This window comes from Thermomyces lanuginosus (assembly GCF_041956635.1).
Source record: "Thermomyces lanuginosus strain ATCC 200065 unplaced genomic scaffold VTN49scaffold_17, whole genome shotgun sequence".
NCBI lineage: Eukaryota > Fungi > Ascomycota > Eurotiomycetes > Eurotiales > Trichocomaceae > Thermomyces > Thermomyces lanuginosus.
The window spans coordinates 130960-144882 of NW_027192351.1; the positions used below are offsets into that span (position 1 = coordinate 130960).

General features: G+C 51.9%; 7 protein-coding genes across 7 annotated transcripts; 3 read left to right on the top strand and 4 right to left on the bottom strand.

The window, feature by feature from the left end:
• Positions 1-1476: 1476 nt before the first annotated feature.
• VTN49DRAFT_564 (uncharacterized protein) lies at positions 1477-2417 on the bottom strand (the record flags this gene model as incomplete). Its single annotated transcript, XM_069413719.1, has 4 exons — positions 1477-1601; positions 1668-2086; positions 2142-2326; positions 2394-2417. 4 exons carry the CDS (start codon positions 2415-2417, stop codon positions 1477-1479), a joined length of 753 nt encoding a protein of 250 aa, XP_069271255.1.
• A 319-nt stretch (positions 2418-2736) lies between these two features.
• VTN49DRAFT_565 (uncharacterized protein) lies at positions 2737-4472 on the top strand (the record flags this gene model as incomplete). Its single annotated transcript, XM_069413730.1, has 2 exons — positions 2737-2806; positions 2863-4472. 2 exons carry the CDS (start codon positions 2737-2739, stop codon positions 4470-4472), a joined length of 1680 nt encoding a protein of 559 aa, XP_069271256.1.
• Positions 4473-4565: 93 nt separating this feature from the next.
• VTN49DRAFT_566 (uncharacterized protein) lies at positions 4566-5351 on the bottom strand (the record flags this gene model as incomplete). The annotated part of the gene is made up of 1 exon (XM_069413741.1): positions 4566-5351. The coding sequence occupies one exon, from the start codon at positions 5349-5351 to the stop codon at positions 4566-4568; it is 786 nt and encodes a 261-aa protein (XP_069271257.1).
• Positions 5352-6079: 728 nt separating this feature from the next.
• Positions 6080-8871, top strand: VTN49DRAFT_567 (uncharacterized protein; the record flags this gene model as incomplete). Its single annotated transcript, XM_069413752.1, has 3 exons — positions 6080-6086; positions 6191-6819; positions 6871-8871. The coding sequence occupies 3 exons, from the start codon at positions 6080-6082 to the stop codon at positions 8869-8871; spliced, it is 2637 nt and encodes an 878-aa protein (XP_069271258.1).
• Positions 8872-9249: 378 nt separating this feature from the next.
• Positions 9250-10214, bottom strand: VTN49DRAFT_568 (uncharacterized protein; the record flags this gene model as incomplete). The annotated part of the gene is made up of 3 exons (XM_069413763.1): positions 9250-9723; positions 9782-10113; positions 10172-10214. 3 exons carry the CDS (start codon positions 10212-10214, stop codon positions 9250-9252), a joined length of 849 nt encoding a protein of 282 aa, XP_069271259.1.
• A 560-nt stretch (positions 10215-10774) lies between these two features.
• Positions 10775-12664, top strand: VTN49DRAFT_569 (uncharacterized protein; the record flags this gene model as incomplete). The annotated part of the gene is made up of 3 exons (XM_069413774.1): positions 10775-11130; positions 11187-11584; positions 11634-12664. 3 exons carry the CDS (start codon positions 10775-10777, stop codon positions 12662-12664), a joined length of 1785 nt encoding a protein of 594 aa, XP_069271260.1.
• Positions 12665-12770: 106 nt separating this feature from the next.
• Positions 12771-13268, bottom strand: VTN49DRAFT_570 (uncharacterized protein; the record flags this gene model as incomplete). The annotated part of the gene is made up of 2 exons (XM_069413786.1): positions 12771-12798; positions 12856-13268. 2 exons carry the CDS (start codon positions 13266-13268, stop codon positions 12771-12773), a joined length of 441 nt encoding a protein of 146 aa, XP_069271261.1.
• Positions 13269-13923: the final 655 nt, after the last annotated feature.

Sequence of the window (13923 nt, forward strand, 5' to 3'; positions counted from 1 at the left end):
GAACTTCAGACAGAGCTCCGAAGCCGACGGCGAGCGGTAGAATGAAGATCTGGGTTCAAAACGTGGAAGAGACGGAGTGATCTCGAACTCGTCAAAAAAACTCGTCTGTTCACTATTGGTTCTTGGTGTCGACTTTGTTTCGGGATTCACATATTTTTTCGGTTCCTAGCAACGCTTTGATTTGGATGTCCTCGTCATCCCTGAAACGTTTTTCGCTGACATGTCTGATGATCTCATGATATGATGTACCCTATAATGTTAATGTTCAAATAATCATTCGAGTTTTTGACCAATTGCGCCCTAAATTGGAATCCGTGGTCCCCCTAAACTTGCTAGACTTGGTTACGCCCAAATTCCAGCACAGAGCCAGTTCCAATGAGATTCATCCTTTAAGCCGTTCGATAAGCGCCTTGATCTGCGGCTCCGCAACTGTAAAGGTAGGCATTTATCTTCTCCTCCAGCCCGAGAGAAGTAAATCGATGGCTCGAGCATTGCCTGTCTCTTCGTGAATCCAGACCGGCCTATTTTGAACTAAGAGCCCAGATTGTCACAACTCAATCCCGGGAGAGAGAACTTAGCAGATGTTGGCCATTGAAGAGCAAGAGTCGTCATTAGCGTCACATGACTTGAGTCACATGAAATCACATGACTTGCTTCAATCCTTTCCACGTGATCCTTGGCCAGTCACGTGAATTCGAGGCGTCATGATCAGCGACGAGATCATCGCGATTGCCGAAATTGACCCTTTTGTTTGTTTGATGGGAAAATAATGGAATATGACTGCTAGCGTCGCATTTGTGTCAATGGATTCGATCACGCTGCAGTCAAGGTATTTGGACTCTCAGAAATGAGATCTGATCGTTCAGTGCTGTGTATGGAGTCAACTTACCTTCAGCTCCCAGGATGGCGATACTACTTGTCCCATCCTCAGAAAAAACATACCTCCGAAAAGGTGTCGCTTATTCTCATAGATTTGACTCGAGTAAAAGAGAGCGAGTGACACTCTACAAGGAGTATGAAGGCAGGTTCTTTATACACAGTTCAACGACTCTCAGAAGTGTCGGCTGGTCCCATATATCAACCAGTTGCGACTTCGAAAGGGAGAACTACACGTGGATCCACAAGGTAAACAATTCTCTCTTCTCTCAAGGTGAAGCCTCAGGATTGCGCCGGTGGAAGGAAAAGGATGGCGTCCGGGGACTACGATTGGTTTCATCCTCAACGAGGATACAGCCATTCATCTGCCACGTCACCGCCGAACCGGTGCAATCTCAGGCACTGGTCCGTAAAAGCCCAACTTATTGATCGGAGCGTCGACGAATGAAGCTCTACAACCACCGAAAAAAGTCCGAACGCGCGATTCTAGACGCGTTTCAATACATCTAATTTGAAAACAAGGATGGTTTATCGATTGACACATGCATATCATTTAATTAAGCGCGCGGCGAAAGAGCCATATCCATTTCTCGTCATCTATCAAGTCTCACTTTCTTCATCCTTGGCCAGCCCGTGCTGCTTCAGCAGTGCCGTGATCTCATCCGCACCCCAGAGGTGGTGGTAGATCTTGCCATCCTTGGTCTGGCCCACAGTCGCAAATTCAACTGTGAAATGGTTAGAAACAACAACAGGGCCTCACGTATGATCGGGATCTAGGGGAAAATCCGTACTCTTCTCGCTGCTCAACTTCGTGGAATCCATCGTTTTACTCAGGACCTTTACTGCCAGTGCGCACGCCTCCTTGAGGTCACAATCTTCCTTATAATCCTGTTTCAGGAGTCCCTGCGCCGCAGCATTGTTGGCGCCCACGCTTGTTGCCTTCCAGCCACCGTAGTTTCCGCTGGGATTGCTCTGGTACAGCTGGAACTGTCGATGGGGATCCCACCCGGCGTAGATGAACGAGACGCCAAACGGCCGCAGACCACCGTGTTGGGTGTACCCCTGCTTCAGATCGCATATCCGGCGGACCAACTGTTCACACGGGATGTCCTCATTGTAGGTCAACAGGTATCGTTGGGCAGCTTGGCGGGCGTAATTGATGAGGATGTTGGCGTCGGCGGTCATGCCCGCAACCGCACAGATCATGTTGCTGCGGACACATGTTAGCTATGACGGAAACGAAGGCAGTATTGAATTCGTCGTACTCGTTGAGAATGTAGAGTTTCTCCGCTGATGTGTCCTGTTCCAGCAGCTTGCTGGTCACCTTACGCTCTGCTGCTAGGACGATCCCATCTTTGGCAAGAATACCCAGAGCTGTTCCAGCGTGCGAAATGGCTTCGAGGGCATACTCGACCTGGTAAAGTCGTCCCTCCGGAGAGAAGATAGTGGTCTAAGACGGTCAGAATGTCAGATTAGATTCATACAAAGCGGATCGTGCCGAACAGTGCGATTGTTACCCTTGTGTCGTAACGTCTAGACATTGCGTGCTCTGCACCACCAAGAACGAGAAACCAGCTGAACGTTTGTAGAATTTCAGACAATCCCGATGCGGAAGAAACGGGAGGCGTAGAAGGAGTTAAGTGGGAGCTGATTGACGGTTTGTTGAAGCTGGAGCTACAAAAGAGGGCCAGGCAACTGGAGTTCGCGCGTCACTCCGCCTAAGCTCGGCCCGTGGCCTATCAAGTTCAAGATTGCAACATTCCTTCTCCAGCTTCCAGAACGATAAGCTCTCGACATTTCCCAAATCCTGGCTGCTGACGTACAATCTAAATAATGCTTATTTGGTGATTTCTGATCAAGATGCTCAAGTCTACGTACACTCCGCCTCCTCCACTACCTCCAGGGTGGACCGAACATCGTGCGCCCTCAGGTACGCTGAGAATACGATGCTCAAAGCCGTAAATAGGAATCTGACGATTGCTCTAGGTCATGTCTACTACTATAATGCTGAAACCAAACAGTCGACATACAAGCGACCAACGGCGCCTGCCAGCCCAGGACCTCCTCCGGCGCCAACAGTTCCCGAGTACTCGCCGCAATATTTGCCGCCCTTCTCTTCAACCCCGTACGGCCCCGTGAGTACGACATCTGCGGACTCACAGAGTGGTGTCGGATTCCAAGGTGGAAGGGGATATCAAGACCGCCGTCATCGTCAACTCGAGGATCGGCCGAAGTCGAAGCAGGTCATTCCAGGTTGCCCACCATGGTGGTTGGTGAAAACAAAGCTCGGTCGCCGATTTGTGCACAATCCAGAGACCAAAGAAAGTTATTGGAAATTTCCGGAGCATGTCCTGAAAGCTGTTGTCGAACTCGATAGGATAGAGAGGGAAAAGAAAGAGAGGAGAGAGCGGGGCGAGGAAGTTGAACAAGAAGAACGAGGAGCAGAAACAGCGTCGAATGAACCTAAGGCAGCCCCGACCGCGTCCGCATCAGCTGATGCATATGACAGTGATGAATATGAGGAGGTGGAGGTCACGGACGATGAGGATGAAGAAGAACAGGCCAACAAGAGGCCTCGAACGGACGGCGCCGGGCAGGGCGAAGATCAACCGCTGGAGTTCAACGAGGAGGATATCGAATATCAGTTGGCAGCCATGGGCGAGGAGTATGGGTTGGAACCCGGCGAGTACGGAGCGCCTGGTGAAGAGGGATACGAGGAAGGCGCAGAAGGATTGCCTCTCACAGACGAAGAGGCCGCTGGTCTATTTCGAGACTTACTCGATGACTATCAGGTCAATCCATTCTCGCCGTGGGAGCAGATAATTGAGGAGGGTAAGATCATAAATGACACCCGATACACTGTCTTGCCCAATATGAAAGCGCGGCGGGAGGTGTTCTCGGAGTGGTCTCGCGAACGCATTCAACAAATCAAAGAGAAGAAGGAAAAAGAGGAAAAGAAGGATCCACGGATCAGATACTTGGCCTTCCTACAAGAACATGCGACGCCAAAATTGTACTGGCAGGAATTCAAGCGCAAATACCGCAAGGAGGAGGAGATGAAACACACGCGGTTATCAGACAAGGACAGGGAGAAATATTACCGGGAGCACATAGCACGACTAAAGCTGCCGGAGAGTACACGGAAGTCGGACCTGTCAGCGTTGTTGAAGTCTGTGCCTATCCAACAGCTTAACAGGTCGACGAGCATCGAGGCTCTGCCCCCAGCAATCCTTACGGATATCCGATATATTTCGCTACCTCCGAAGATCAGAGATCCTCTGATTGAAGCCTACATATCCACTTTGCCGCCGCCTCCGGAGGATGGCGAAGAGCTTTCAGTGGAAGAGCAAGAAGAACGAAGACGGAAGAAAGAGGAGCGGGAGAAGCGGGAAAGGGCGCTGGCAGAACGAGAACGGCGTGTAGAGGCGGAAAAGCGGCGACAAAGAGGGGAAATAATGCGTGGGAAGCATTTGCTGCGACAAGAGGAGGCCGAATTAGAGCAAGCTATGCGAATCAGCGGAAAAGATAGCCTACGGAGTTACATGGAGGATGCGGACAGATCCGAAACTACGCGCGATGATAAGGCGAAAGTATGATAAAAAGCATAGACGGCGCAAATGAAAAAGGTATTGAACTGATCAGGGTATCAATAATGTACAGAAATTGTGATCCCATTGTACCAATTCGTATCATCGAAACCTCCAATCATCCCAATCTTCATCACCTTCGTCCTCTTCGTCGCTTTCATACCCCGCCTGTTTCGTGGCGGATTCGGCATTTTCGGTTGTTGTGGCTGTCCCATTGGTCGCGTCTTCCGGCTGCTCAGGCCCTTGTCTGCGCAGTGCCTCACGTTTCTCCTTTAATCGTTTGACCCTCTCCTCTAATTGCTCCATCTCATCAAACTCTTCCTCAAGCAAGCGGGCTGCATCTTCTTTTTCACCCTCAACATCTGCCTCCCGTGCTCGTGAAGCTTCCTCGTTTTGTCGCTGTTGCTGTGCTGCCAATTCTTCAGCCGAGATTGGCGCAGCCGAAATGGTCGCAGCCGCTGTTGCAGCCGCTGGGAGCTGGGGGGTTCGTGTTGGAGCGACAACCTCTCGTTCGAATGCAGCCCATTCTTCTTCGTCCACCTCATCTGCGGGCCTTGCGGGCCCAGCATCACCATCAGAGACTGAAGGCTGCGCAGTATCTTGTATAACGCTCTCGTCTTCGTCGGCGGGTGGTGGAACGATTATAGGACCGGAGTCTTCCAGCGCATCGTGTTCCGGTGCTTCGCTCAGACTCCTCGGACTTTGTTGTTCACTCGCCTCCTCGGCCGTAGTTTCTGGGGGACCTTCGGATCGTAGCCGTTTTGAAGTGGCATCATCGACAGATTCTATTCTTCTCTTCTTGGTAATTCGCGTGCCGGTGCTTGGTTTCTGAGGTGCTGCCCCTCGAGATGCCAGTTCACTCCGAAGAAGGGACCGAACGTCAGCCATGGCTCATGCAATATTGGCTTCAAATGAAACCTGTTGGGGGTGCGTTTCCAGCTTGGAATGACGGGCTAGCAAGTCGCATGTGCAACCCGAGACAGTCCAGTTGATGACGCGCATTGTGGCGTCAAAGTGTGGCTGGTTTGGCTTATGTAATCGACCTGTGGCTGAACCTCTGCAGGTCACATGCCGCCTGTCAGTGACATCACGTGAAAACTAGACTAACCTGAAACGGTATAGCGACGAATTTAAAATCCTTCATTGTTCGACATTCCCTCTTCGTCAACACTTCTCGCCCATCAACCACGCAGTTTACGACCCTTTATCATCTCGAGATCTCTTCTCCTGCGGTCTTTGTCAGCGATTTTCTTTTCGCATCAAGTATCACAACCGTTTGCGACTATAAATCGCCTTATACAGCCAGTCACCACTGAAATCATTACGCGTCTGCATGCAACAAGCAAGTCCCGGTGACAGGGAGTTTTGGCAGTCGACAACACGAGGGTGTATTGCTTTGGAGATAAAAGTTGGCGGAGTAGCTCACTTGACATCTGGATGCACTCTCTTCCAACCCAGACATTGTTCGCATTGTATCTACTAGCAGCCCCCGTGTCGTAGAGCGACTGCCCCCAACCCAGGTGTGATACACACGCGACTGGTGTTGTTGAACAAGAAGTCGACGCTTGTTTGGTCGTAGAATCACTAGTACCATTCATATCTTTTGCAACGTCACCATGTCTGGTAAGCTTCAATGCTTCCCCAGTGTCTAGATCAGGCAGAGGGCCGAGTGTGCCCGAAGCATGCACGTTTACATGCGATTTACATGCTAACAATGAGTCTTACAGAGCAACCTCGACGATCAGGACGCGCCACAAAAGGCCAACACAAGAACCTGGATTTGATCCAAGAACCCCCAAAGAGGAGCAAATCTTCCAAGACACAATCGAAGGACAAATCCACGAAACAACAAACCGAACCCCCGCCGCCTGCGAGTGAAGAAGAAGAAATCATCCGATGCATATGTGGTGAATATGAAGAGGAGGAAGATATCGAGCGGGATATGATCTGCTGCGACAAATGCTCGGCGTGGCAACATAATGACTGTATGGGCTTGACATTTCCCAAGGGCCAGGAGCCTGCGGAGTATTTTTGCGAGCAATGCAAGCCTGAGGATCATAAAGAGCTTCTTGAGAAGATTGCACGTGGCGAGAAACCGTGGGAAGAGGCCGCCAAACGACGACAACAAGAGATCGAGGAGAAAAAGGCGAAACGTAGAAGAGGGAGAAAGGGTGGTACGAAAAAGGGCGGCGGAAGGGCGAGTGATGTCAAGGCTGAAAACAGTTCGGCGTCAACCCCTGCTCCTGAGGGGGACGCAGCACCTGAGACTCCTGCTCCGGCGACTGCTCAAGCCGATTCTCAGCAACCGTCCAGCGCCCAAAAACGCAAGCTGGATGGGGCTCAGGCCACTGACTCTGTAAGTATCCCGGACGCCTCTTGTATGTGGTTCTGTCTAACGCTCTTTCAGGGACACAAGCAGAAGCAACCGCGTACCTCCTCTGCCGGTCTAACAGATCAGGAGCGCCGAACATCGGTGTCGCAGTCTCGGAAGGGGAGTGCAGCCGATGGTGGTCGTGAGAGTACATCTGCTAGCCGCGAACCGGCAAGCTCTCCGGAAGAGATCAGCAACGCGGCAAGGAGAGGTTGCGCGAATGCCCTTATCAAGCTTTTTGTAGACCAGATACAAGAAGCCCAGAAACAACAGACTTACAAGCTACCCTCGGACAAGTCGGTGGATGATGTTGCTCGGCCGCTAGGTCTATCTCTCGAGCATGCCATGTACACGAACCTGTGTGGCGGATCCGGGGAGCCCAATGAACAGTATAAGAGTCAGCTGCGGACGATCTTGTTTAACGTAAAGAAGAACCCTTCTCTACGAGATCGCCTGCTAGTAGGTAGTCTTTCGACGGCTGCGTTGTCGACCATGAGCACGCAAGCCATGGCTAGTGAGGAGCAGCAGCAGAAAGACGCCGAAATCAAGCGTGAGGCCGAGAAACAACACATCATCGTGGAGGAAAACAGGCCACGGATTCGCAGAACTCACAAGGGCGAAGAGATTGTCGAAGGTGATACGCACGCTGGGGTCTCAGAGTCCATCTTCTCGTCGACAATCGCTCGGCGAGCAGCTTTTGAGGCGGAAAACCAATCACCTGACCCCGCTGTACGCGCTGCTGGCCGAAGCGTGAGCCCCAAGACGCAGCAGCCACCCGAGTTTGGTGAAGCCAAGGTGTCCCAGGGGTCAGCGGCCAATGGCGACACCGGTCATCCTCATTCGCCCAGTGCTGTCGGACACGATGCAGAGTTTCCGGAAGTTCCAGAGCATCTGCATCAGCAGCTGCCTCCTGAGAGCAAGGCTCAAGCCGACGAGGAGATTGACAATTTGCTAAAGGAGGAGGAAGAGCCCGAGTCTCCACCCTACTCGCCAAAGGACATTGACAGCGGAGGCATAGTCTGGCAAGGGAAAATTTCAATGCATCCCGTCGCTGAGTTCCGTTCGACTGCTCGACACGTGGGAGGTGCTGACCTCAGCGGCCGAATACCCTGGCATCAAATGATACCCCCTGTTTTGCAGGTTGATGGACGGATCGAGATCCAGCTGGCAACCAACTATCTGTGTGGCCTGCGCTTCAGCAACACAACCGATGTGACCGTCATTTCCGTCAGCGCACCCGACGACCCGTCCGAACGGGCGGAATTCGACAAGCTGTTCAACTACTTTACTGACCGCAAGCGATACGGTGTGGTCGGGAAGCATCCCCTGCCGAACGTCAAGGATACGTACATCATTCCCATCGAAGCCGGGGTGAGCAAGAAACCGGAGTTCATCGAGCTCCTCGAGAACAACTCAATAGAGGACCCAACGACCGATCGGATTCTCCTAGTAGTATTCGTGGTCAAGGCAATCGACTTCAGCTCGGCTACCCCATCCTCTCAACAGCCAACTCCGCTGCATATCACCACTCAAGAATCGCATCACCCGGCGACGACAGCTGCTGCCGCGAGTCCCCTGAGCAGCGGCACACCGCTCACGCAGCAGCACCACCCGACCCCAACAACACCGGCCATGCAACCCTGGACGCCCAACTCCCCTGCCACCAACTACGGCGTTGGCTCGCAATTCCAACCACATCAACAACCGGGCTTTAACCATACATACGCACCACCACCGCCGCCGCAGCAACCGTCACAACAACCTCATCCACCTCAACATCAGCAGCCGCTTCCGCCACAACAATCTCCTCCCCCTTCTCTTGTCGGCATTGCAGCCGCTCTTCACGTCCTCGGCCCACAGGCCCAAGCACCTGCCATCACAGAACTGCTGAAGAAAGTGCCGGATGTCAATGTGCCGCAACTCAACCTTGTCCGTGACATTATCACACGCAACCCTGCGGCCGCAAATGACTACACGGTCCTCACTCAGGCTATTCAACAGTTGACTGCCGGGGCGGGAAACGGTCAAGGTCGGTGATGCGTGATTCGTTCAATCTCTTTGGTATCCGTTGTTAATAATGTTTTATTGGATTTGGCGGCTTGGCTCGATGAATTGAGTCGTGATCCAAATCATGGAGCTTCTGAACTCCGTGATAATGCCTTGTCTTGTGTGGTCATGATTTTGCGTCCGTCTGTGTACTCTAGGTGTCATGGAGGTTTTCTGTTGATGAATGCAAAATATCCCATGGCTTTGTCCGTTATTGTGTTCGAATTTTGAATTTCATAACAAGTACCTTGAGACCGTAATCGACACTTAACGCCCTGCGCTATGCATGAGAGTCTTAAGAGTACAACCGCCCGAGCCAGAACACAGTGCAAAATATCAATAAAAGCTAGAGAGTAGATAGTACCTGGTTTACCATCTTCCGCCACCCTTGCGTCTGTATCCTCCGCCAGATCGGCCGTATCCTCTTCCTCCACCTCCACCGCGGCCACCCCAGCCGCCTTCATCACCATATCCCCCATCATCGTGCCGTGCCGGTGGCGGTCGTCCCTTAAGCTCCTCGCTAAGCTTCTTGTATGTCTTGCGCATATCAGAGTATCCCATGTGCATCTTGCCGTAAAAGTGATCCGCCAATCGTCTATCGTTATCTAGCCGGCTCAGATACGCGCCGCATACGTCGCAGACTTGCAGCTTCTGATGGCCGGAAGGGCCCGAAGTGTCGGAGAGATTCTTGAGTTCACGCTCGCAGGTTTCCTTCTGCAATTTAGCGGTGCGAATCTTGAACAGTTCTTGGAATGCTTGCGACACGCAGCCAAGCTCGCCGAGAACCGACACTTCAAGGAGGCCGGCATTGATCGTCTTGGACAAATCTGATATTTGCCTTAGCTGACAATGAATGTCAGCCTTCCTGTCAGACTACTGCCCTTTTCGCAAAAGACTTTACCAAGTTATTCGTCTGTCGAATCTCATCCGGCGTCTTCTCAAGTCGTCGCTGCGCCGTCTCGATCCGTCGGTCGCACTCTTCGATGTATTTTTGCATGTCACGCAGATAATCGTATTCGAAACCCCATTTCGCCTTCTCGGCCGGCGAAGCCGCTTCATACTCGGCTTTCAGCGCTTCGCTGTGCACCTTGGGACACGGTCCAAAATCTTGTTTAGTGTTGGTGAACTGATCGTGTGGACAAGTGCCGACAAGGTAGGAGCGGCAGACCTTGGGGTCTGTAATAGACAGTTGCGTGTTACGGGAGCCGGCACCAAAGCCCATGAGCTGGTCAGCTATAAAAAAATGTTAGTCTATGCGGTTTATCGACGCTATGCAAGAAGGGAAGCGCACCTCCCATGAGCTGCTCAAGCAGCTTTCTCTGCTCGGCCGCCATGATGGAAAGCGAGCCGAAGATGTAAAGTGCCGTAAATCAGTCTCCTTTTCCAACACCAGAGGTCTTTGGTAAAGTCTGCAATAGCAGTTGACCACAAGGTAACTCTTGCGACCAATCCTGCGCAGTCTTGGATGTGAAGATCAGCTTCGAAAACCTCTTCGCTGCGGAGAATACTGGAGGACTTTGAAGTCGCGCCGCTGCTCAAGGCAAGATGAACTAGCCAAATCAGGCTAGCTTATGCGGCATCGACACTGAATCATCCAATGAGCGTTAGCGACTGAGCATATGGTCCTTCGTAGAGACATCTGGCCTCAATATCGAAGAACTGAGCAAAGGGCGAGGTAGAATAGCATTTCGACAATCGAGGAACCCAGCCCTTGGTTTTTTACCTCTTACCGCAGCCGCCAGAGTCTGCTGGCGCGTTGTCTACTTTTTGCCGGGGTCGCGACGGCACTCCGCGTTGCGTAAGAACCCTATCCGCCACCAATAGGATTGGACACCCTGTCCTCGCTGTGTTGCAGAGAACGCGTGGTTATATGGTGACTTTCTAGCATGCCGGCATGGCTCTTCTACTTTTATTTTGCGTCCTGCTCGGGACGATAGCAAGCCGCTCGATCGCCGCGTCCGACTACTACGAACGACTCGATTTACAGCCCCTTCCCGGCTCGTCGCTTCGCGCATCATTCAATTTCCGCAGCAATTCGTCGATCTCGGCTTTTGAGAAGCAGAATTTCCGCTTCTTCCCGCGGTCTTTTGGGCAGATTTTGCAGCATACAAATACAAAAGAGCTCCATCTAAGGTTCACGACTGGCAGATGGGATGCTGAGACTTGGGGGGCACGACCATGGAATGGGTTCAAAGAAGGCGCGACAGGTGTAGAACTTTGGGCATGGATTGATGCTGTTGATCAGGAAAAGTATACGACGTCCTTTTGCTATCTTATGTACCTGGGGAATGTTGACCGTCATTTAGGGCATTTTCGAAATGGATCTCCTTGACACAGTCCCTGTCGGGCCTCTTTTGCGCCTCGATGAATTTCATAGATTCCACCCGTACCACACAGCCTTCTTTCTCGTTTGAACCGGTTGGAGACCATGCCGCGTCAGATCAGCTACACCTGTTGCATGGGACTCTCCCCGGAGAGGTCGTCTGTACCGAGAATCTGACCCCTTTCATCAAGATGCTTCCTTGCAAAGGGAAAGCCGGAATTTCTAGCTTGCTTGACGGGCATAAATTATTTGATGCGTCTTGGCAAAGCATGTCCATCGATGTGCGACCGATATGCCCGTCAGATCAGGATGAATGCCTGGTTGAAATCGAGCAGACAATTGACATGGTGTTGGACATTGAGCGGTCCAAGCGCCCGCGGGGTAGGTCCCTTTTACGTCAAAACTCTTGTTCTGAAGCTGATTTCGGCAGAAAATCCTATCCCACGGCCTGTGCCCAAAGATAAACTCGACTGCGATGAGTCGAAGCCATACCACTCCGGAGACACCTGCTTTCCGTTGGAAAAGAACATCGAAACCTCGTGGTCTCTTTCCGAGGTTTTTGGTCGCCCGATCAATGGCCACTGCCCACTCACGGATGACGATGGAGCTGGGCTTCAGACTGTCTGCCTAAAGGTTCCGCATGAACGGACCGTCTTCATCAGCGCTGGGGCGTTCGAGTCGAGGAATCCCGATGGTCTCTCACGCTGCTACGCGTTAATGCCGCATCAAACTTTCGACCTGGAACTTCCCAAGCAAGAGTTGAAGACATCGGTCCCTCTGGAACAAGGCTTGTTGCACGCAGAGCGGACCATCATTGGATATGGCCAGGAGCGCGGTGGTATGCGGGTCATCTTCAGGAATCCGTCGACCACTGACGCAGTGGATTTTGTTTACTTCGAGTCACTGCCGTGGTTCATGCGGCCATACCTGCATACCTTGCAGGCGACTGTGATCGACAGCGATGGGAACTCCCGACAAATTCCCGTGTCCGAGATTGTCAAGGACATCTTCTACCGGCCAGCAGTAGATCGCGAACGAGGCACGCAGCTTGAGCTGGTGATCTCTGTTCCAGCCGCATCGATCGTGACCCTGATCTACGATGTGGAGAAAGCTATCCTCCGATACACTGAATATCCACCAGACGCCAACCGAGGCTTCAACGTGGCGCCCGCCGTGATTCGTATTTTGGGCAACGACAAAGGTCGTATACCCGTGTATCTGCGCACGACGGGACTCTTGCTGTCGCTTCCTACTCCGGATTTCAGTATGCCCTACAACGTCATCATCCTGACAAGCACAGTGATGGCGCTTGGCTTTGGAAGTATCTTTAACCTACTAATGCGCCGCTTGGTGCCGGTTGACGAGCCGGCATTGCAGTCTTACGGACTCAAGGCTCGCCTCAAGGGGGCATTTGTCGCGCTGCGCGACCGATTCAAGGGCAAATCAGCCAAGACCGAGTAAACTATTGAAATGAGATACCCAATAAACTCCATTGATAATCCATGTACAATATCATTGGCAATACAATGCAGTGAGTCGAAAGCCAAACGATCAAATCCATCAGTTATCACTCGTCACCCGCATAGCCGGCAGCCCTAAGTTCAAATCATTAGAGAACGAAATTCATCCCCAAGGCAAACTAGAGAACTAACCTGGTCAAAAACTCCTTCGCCGTCGCAACCGGGCCCCGCGGACATCCCGGCTTATGATTCTGGAAACTATGATCCTCCGTCTCACACGTGCCGGCCTTGGGAACATCATCCTCACTCCCTTCGGCCGCGGCCTTGAACCGACTCGTCATATTCGCGTTGGCGGCCTCTTTTTGCTCGCTCAATCCTAGGAAATTGCCAAACGAGGCAGCGGGGTTCGGCATCGGAGCATGCCCGACGCCTTGATTGCTTCCCGCGATGGTCTTGCCGCCACCGCCCTTGAAGAAGTCCTTATCGCCCCAGCCGGAGCCGCCGTCGGCGTTGTTGGCGGGTGTGGGCACGGCGCTGGCGCCGCCGGCGGTGGAGATTTGCGGGTGATTGCCGACGTCGTTGCTGGATGATGATGGGTTCGGCATGTTTAATCGTTTTTCAAGTAACTAGTTGGGAACTGGTGTTGGATGCAAAACTCGTTTAAATCTATTCTTAATGTCCTCTAGTCAGCAGCAAGGCCAGTCTTTTTTATACAATCGTAATCGATTAAATCTCAATTTCGCCTGCGTATCTTTAAATTATTCCGCGTTCAGAAACACATGGAGTTTTGAGAATTACTTGCTTGTTCTGATATCTTATGCCTATGATATCATCATGATGCTCCCGCGCGAAACCTGGTTGAATCCCTGGTTTTGCTGGCACCAACCAGACATTAGTCAAGGTCCTAGCACTCGGCGCGCCCTTATGACTAAGAGGGCCAAGTAAAAGAAGTATTCAGGCATCAGGGTTCATATCCGGCTGTTAACATTTTGAGCGTGTCGATTTTTCAAAAACTTCCCCTGCAGACTGTAATGATTGCATGTAGCTCTGTCAATTTGCGATGCATATTAGATGTTGGGTTTAGGGTAGGTCTGATTAGGGTTCTGTGCCAAGTACGCCTCCTGGCCTGGGCTTTAACGCCTCAATTAGATAGCTCGAATCCCGACGGCAGAGACATCCGTCTAGTTTGGAAATGGTAATAGGAGACAGGAGGCTCGGCCCCGTTCGAGGTTTGTTTGGGTTCACACCTCAGCGATGACC